General features: G+C 39.3%; 1 protein-coding gene across 1 annotated transcript in view; it reads left to right on the top strand.

Annotated features, from left to right (window-relative positions):
- elna (elastin a) overlaps positions 1–6,000 on the top strand; it is a 47,496-nt gene that overhangs the window by 39,035 nt on the left and 2,461 nt on the right. Inside the window, exons 30-43 of the mRNA XM_017031877.2 lie at positions 27–62; positions 332–384; positions 2,181–2,208; positions 2,312–2,326; positions 2,425–2,454; positions 2,614–2,640; positions 2,817–2,858; positions 3,105–3,143; positions 3,227–3,313; positions 3,402–3,458; positions 4,274–4,345; positions 5,178–5,219; positions 5,311–5,367; positions 5,741–5,776. Of these exons, the coding sequence (XP_016887366.1) occupies positions 27–62; positions 332–384; positions 2,181–2,208; positions 2,312–2,326; positions 2,425–2,454; positions 2,614–2,640; positions 2,817–2,858; positions 3,105–3,143; positions 3,227–3,313; positions 3,402–3,458; positions 4,274–4,345; positions 5,178–5,219; positions 5,311–5,367; positions 5,741–5,776 (621 nt within the window). The remainder of the gene's footprint in view (positions 1–26; positions 63–331; positions 385–2,180; positions 2,209–2,311; positions 2,327–2,424; positions 2,455–2,613; positions 2,641–2,816; positions 2,859–3,104; positions 3,144–3,226; positions 3,314–3,401; positions 3,459–4,273; positions 4,346–5,177; positions 5,220–5,310; positions 5,368–5,740; positions 5,777–6,000) is intronic.

Here is a 6,000-nt window from a genome sequence, read left to right as displayed (position 1 = left end):
GTGACGTCTTTCTCTTACTTTTACAGCCAAGGACATAGGTGTGGGTGGAACTCCTCGACCAGGTAGAGGTTGAGATGTTTGGAATGTATTTCTGCAGACACTGTTCCATTGATCATGTTGTACATGAAGGTGCTGCCGTTTCTGCCAACGGTGGCACATTATTGTACTGCGAGTGCCGTCAGCTATTGACCACCTTCAGCTTACAGCCCCGCTCCCTCAGCTGTAGCAGTGTCATGGTCCGCCTCGCAGCATCTGCCTTTCACTGGTCTCTCTCACACTGTCGCTGTTCACAGCATAGTGGATGAAACTGGAACATGTTGTTTTTCGACAGGGCTCGCGCCTATTGCTGCAACTGGGAAGACCCCAGAGGTCCCGCAGCCCAGTAAGACCTGCTGTTTGCATGAAAACCTCTGAGCTCACTTTTAAAAACCTGTAAATAACACGCGTCAAACTGAGGTATATGTGCATGTGTGTACAGTCCAAGTATTAGGTGAATATTTGGTCACTTTCCAACCCAGTTCTACTTCTGTTTGTTTGGGCGTTTTGTTGGTAACAAGGTATAAAGCATGAGGTCTGTTTCACAAAGTGGGTGTAGTAAAGAATTCTGAAGTTAGGTACAGTAGGTCAACTTAAGAAGAGCAGTGACACCAGCTCTGTTAATAGTCTCATTAAAAGGGCTCCATCCTTAGGTCTCTAAGTTTACTGTATACTGTAGCACGGTGTCTCACTGAAACCATGAATATGTATTGTACAGTCAGGACACTCATGGTTTAATTCTCAAAATGTCCTTCCAAGTGCTGTGCAACATGTGCTATTTTCCTCACAAACAACATTGACCTCTTTTAGCGGAGTCATTTTTAAAAATCAGAAGAGATTCATGTTTCTGTGTTTAAGAACCATGTTTATATTGTTTTTGTACAAAAGCATACATTTTACAGAAAAAAAATGAAAATCAGCAAAAGCCCTTTTTTGTGAAACAGCCTTTTGGCTTAACCTGCATGTTTCAACCCAAATATATTTTATATATATTTTTAACTTTTTAAGTACTTTAATTTGAGTACCTTAGTGTTCTGGTTTGATGACAATTATTCATGTTATCTAGAGCAGTAGTTTTCAACCAGAAGTTCCTGGAGCCCTGGGGATCCATGGGCTACTATCTGATATGGTTCACGACTACAATTAAAATTAAGCTGTATTATGCTGTATACTGTATAATAGTGGTCAAAACGTCCACTCATGTTACCTTCAGGAGACTTTGCAGAGCTAAACCTGACTGAAACAATTGAAAATGTGCGTTAATTGCCCTGATGCTCAGCCTAAATCAGCCATTATTACATTGGTTAAATGTTAGCAGTCTAATGTTTAAACTGTATTTCTGTTATCTGAGGGTCTTCTGTCCTGTAGGGGGCTCCTGGACCCAAAAATGTTGAGAACCACTGCTCTAGAGAATAACAGACTTTGTTTTATTTTACTATTTTTAATATCTACCCAGTGAGACACATGCAGTCAAGAAAATCTTTCATCATCAAATTCAAAACAATATAAAAATATGGTGTCATAGGTTACGTTCATGTTACTTATCACGTCTCTAAGCAGCTTTTTCTACACTGTTTACCTTCGAACTAACAGCTTGCCGGGCAAAATTTAATCTCATTCTGTCTGTCATCATAATGTTGCTGCTTTTCTGGAGACGTTGCTGTTTGAGGTGCATTTCAGAAGCCGGGGGCAGTTAAGTTCTACAGCTGAAATGTTCATCTAATGTTTAGAGTCATAGTATGATTTTAATAGGACTTCAATCAAGTTGAAGTTTTGTACTTTGTATTATGTCTTTATTGTCAGCGACCAATTCCTACATTTTCTTCTAGCAATATTTTAGGTGCATCTTCATTCACTTTCGATCTTTGTTTTGCTGAGGTTTTCAGAGGGGTACTGTAATAGTACACGAATGTATACTCAAGGATTTACGGTGTCAGTACCTACGGTATAAAGTAGACTCAAAGTTCTGCCAGTGTGTTTCGTAAATTAGACTAATGTGTGTTTTCTTCTTCTTCTTCTCTCTGTCTCTACCTTCACACAAACAGGTGGTGAGTTCACGTTTACTTAATTCTATTTTCTTAGCAAATTTACTAAATATTACAACCCAGAATCTGATCTGCTTCCATTCTTATCTGTCTGTTACAGTGTCTGGTGGGATCATTCAGCCTGGCTGTGAGTATTTGTTAAAGAATATCTCTAGATTATTTTATTATATTAAACACTGTATATTTGTTAAATATAAATGTCTGTATTACTGTTCTATTTTTTGTTACAGCTGGCACCAGTGTCGGTAAATAAATATATCTGCTATATATATAAATATATACAGTATATATATTTATTATTTATTGCATTGTTTAGACGTTTTTTAACTCTTTTTTTTTACAGGGGGAGCAGGTGTTGGAGCGCCTCCTGCTGGTAGGTTATGTAATTCTGTGTTAGTGTATGTGTGTTCCTGTCATAGATATACCGGTGGGGTCGTTTTTGTAGGGACAGTTGCAAGTACTCACTGACAGGAATATGTGTTGAAGATGTATTATAGATTATTTAATGAAGATTATAATACCTGTGTTCTAGGGGGAACAACGGGTCAAGGCCAACCTGGTAAGTTGTGTGTGGTCATGATTTACTCAAAGGCAAAATCATGACCACACAAAACAAACGTTTTTTCTTACAACGTCGAGGTTTATTGCTTTAATTGGCCACAAGGGGGAGACAAAACCTAAAACAACATCTGCCTCAGTAGGTTAACGTCATGATTAAAAAGATTGTCTTTTCAGGTGTGGATGCAGGAGGTAAACCACCAAAACCATATTTACCAGGTAAATCCGGGTTTTATCTGTTCTTTAGTGGGGAAAAAACAAAAACTGCACAATTATGGGAACTCCTGTTTAAGAATACAACTGTGAACTTTTTAAACCTCACACACATTCAAGGCTGGATGGTCACTGACTTGTGTGAAATCCATAAAACCAGCTGTCAGTCCAGGAGAAGCTGCATCACAGACTAAACATTTATCACTTCATCACTTTCACTTCCTAAAATCTACACATATGTTTACTCCATAGGTGCTGGAAATGGATACCCATATGGTGGAGGTTATGGATGTAAGTACTTCATGCAGTATTCTGTCCACCATTGATACAAACACATGCTCTAGAGTACTAGATTTATTCTCTTTGTACTTCAGTACCATATGGTGCAGGGGCTGGGACTGGTACTGGTGTTGGAACTGGAACAGCACCGCTGGCTGGGGTAAAGCCTTTGAAACCACCAGGTGTGTTTTTGTGTGATCATTTCTTTAAATCATTTATTTGTTTCATTTGAACATTTGTAGTTCATGTTTTCTTTTCTTCTTTTTGCAGCTGTGGGTGGAGTTGGGGGTGGAGTAGGGATCCCACTGACAGGAGGAGGTTATCCAAGTGAGAATTCACAAATATACTTTAATGACAACAGATGAAAACACCCCAGCACACACTGTTAAAATAACCTTATTTTACATTATTACTATTGCCAGAGGTTACTGTACTGTAGTGTCAATAACATAGGTGAGAACTCGCAGCTTTAACGTTTCCTCCAGGTTCTGCTCCCTGCTCCCTGCTCACAGTGGCAGTTGGTCATGGTCCTCAGTGCTCTGAACCTCCTGAGCAGGAAACTGCTCAAATTACTGATAGGTCTGTGTTTGTTGGTCTGAGCTGTGTGTAAGGAATAGGGGTGTTCAATCTGTGGCTCCTGAGCCATCTGTTCTTTAACCTGTTTACACTCGTACTGTTTGATCATATTTGATGTTTGTGACTGGACCCCAGTATCCTGACTGGACTTAACACAGACAAAACCATAAATCATGACTTATTCATCAGATGGACTAGTCTCATAAGCAGATAGGAGATAAGAAAGAATTCCAGTTTAAACCAGTTTTACACTGCATTAACTTTTCAGCTTGCTTGCCAACAGCAAAACAAGGCAATGGTGCTTTCCACTTTTAGTGAAGACCAGGTGTCCAAGTTCTACTCCAGGTCACTGTTGAAGTGTGGTCTGAATGTCAAACGTCTTTTGTGTTTTAATTAATCATATACCAATTACTAATTTTCTGTGGTACAACATGGTCAAAGATACTGAGATGAAGGACATCAAGCAGTTCTCATACACTGACTTTAACACTGCTGTGTAGCAACATGTTACTGTTCCATGATCTTTTATGTCCTGGTGTAAATCCTCAGTGTTGTGTGTGTTGTAGCAGGTCACCTGTATCCTTCTGGAGTTGGACTGGGAGGAGGAGCAGGTGCTGGAGCTAAAGGCCCTAAACCAGGTAATGAGTGGAATGCACAGAAGAACATTTGTGTGTGTGTGTGTGTGTGTGTGTGTACCAGTACTGTTATAAAATAGAAACTAAGGTTTTACTATGGATCTGTAGATTAAGTTGATTTCTTTATTAAATCACTCAGCGTAAATTTAACTTGTTAATTCTTCATCCAACCATCAGTTTTCTACTGCCTTATCCTTTTGAGGTCGAGGGAGGCGCTGGATCAAATCCCAGGTGTCATCATTCGAGGGCAGAGATACATCCTGGACAGTTCCTTGAATTTAATTAATGGCTAATACTTAGATGTGCACAGAAATAATCAATATAAGAAGATAAATCTGGACAGGGCTATGACCAAGACAATATCAACAGAATTGTGTGTTTAATGCTTTGTAAAGTGACAAAAATCACGAAGAGAAACATTAGTTCATGTTTCATATCTCTCAACCAAATCTTTAACACCGGCTTAGTTGGTGGAAAAACCCCATGGTGATTATGAATTCCTAAAGACGTCCCAGACCATTTCCACAGTAACTCCTGCAGAATCACATGTCCAGTATAATTTTATAATGAGCCTACACCACGTCCCAGGGGACTGTAGTTATTGTTAGTAGTATTACAGTACTGTGTACCAACATCAAAGTGTCTGTGTGGAGATAAGACAAACCTCTGGAGAGTCCTGCCCTCCAACGGCAGAACTACGTCTCAGGAAGTTTAGATGATGGAACCCTGGCTCCAACTGAGTTTGGAAGATAAATGGTCGAATGAAGAAATAACACAACAACAGGCTGAGGAAGTTGTTATTAGTCATCTGATTGGCTTCTCTCTCTCTAAACAGGCTACGGTAATCTGGGTGGTGTTGGTGGAGGATATCAGCCAGGTACTTATATATGAAATCCTGTTGTATCATGTGTAAAGTTCTGATTATGAATGTATTTTCCATTCATTATGTCCTGTTACTGTGTTCCTAGGTGTGCTTCCTGTAGTCCCTGGTTACGGAGTAGGTTTCCCTCAGCAGTACTACCAAGGTATGCTGGACCCTCACCTAAACCCCACCTGACTGCTGCACTTGCACAATGTGGACTGTAGTTGTAGAGTTTAAAAGAATAGAATCAATAATAATAAAAACATTAACATTTGTCTTGGGTTCAATTTGAACAGTCCTTATTTTGTGACATTAATTAATAATTACTAATACACTGTATACTCTATATTCACATTAATATGTTGATGAAATCTCAAATTTTCTAAGACTCCAACAAACTTTTTATTTTTAACCCAAAATCCTCCAAAATAGTTGGGGTCTGGTCAACAGTTCTGTCCTGTTGATCCAAACCCAGGACAGTTTTTACTTCAGTCTTTTGCCACTAACTCATGTCTCACTGGTCTCCATGTTTCCAGGTGGATATGTACCTGCTCCACTGACTCCACAACAAGGTATTTGACAGAAAACCACGCGGTTTGACTCATTTATGAGATGCAGCAGAAACAGATGGAGCTGAGTTCACACCCAGTCGTTCAAATATTCATTCTGTTGTTTGTTTCTTTACTCACTGCTGCAGAAGATCACAATCCCTGCAGTGTTTAAACATAAAACAAGCTAACCATTTACTAATGCTAACTGTTAGCACTGGTTAAATACTGTCAAATTCTACACTCAC

The sequence above is a fragment of the Cynoglossus semilaevis genome, chromosome 4 (assembly GCF_000523025.1).
Source record: "Cynoglossus semilaevis isolate Cse_v1.0 chromosome 4, Cse_v1.0, whole genome shotgun sequence".
Lineage (NCBI taxonomy): Eukaryota > Metazoa > Chordata > Actinopteri > Pleuronectiformes > Cynoglossidae > Cynoglossus > Cynoglossus semilaevis.
This window is presented reverse-complemented; position numbering and strand designations above follow the sequence as displayed.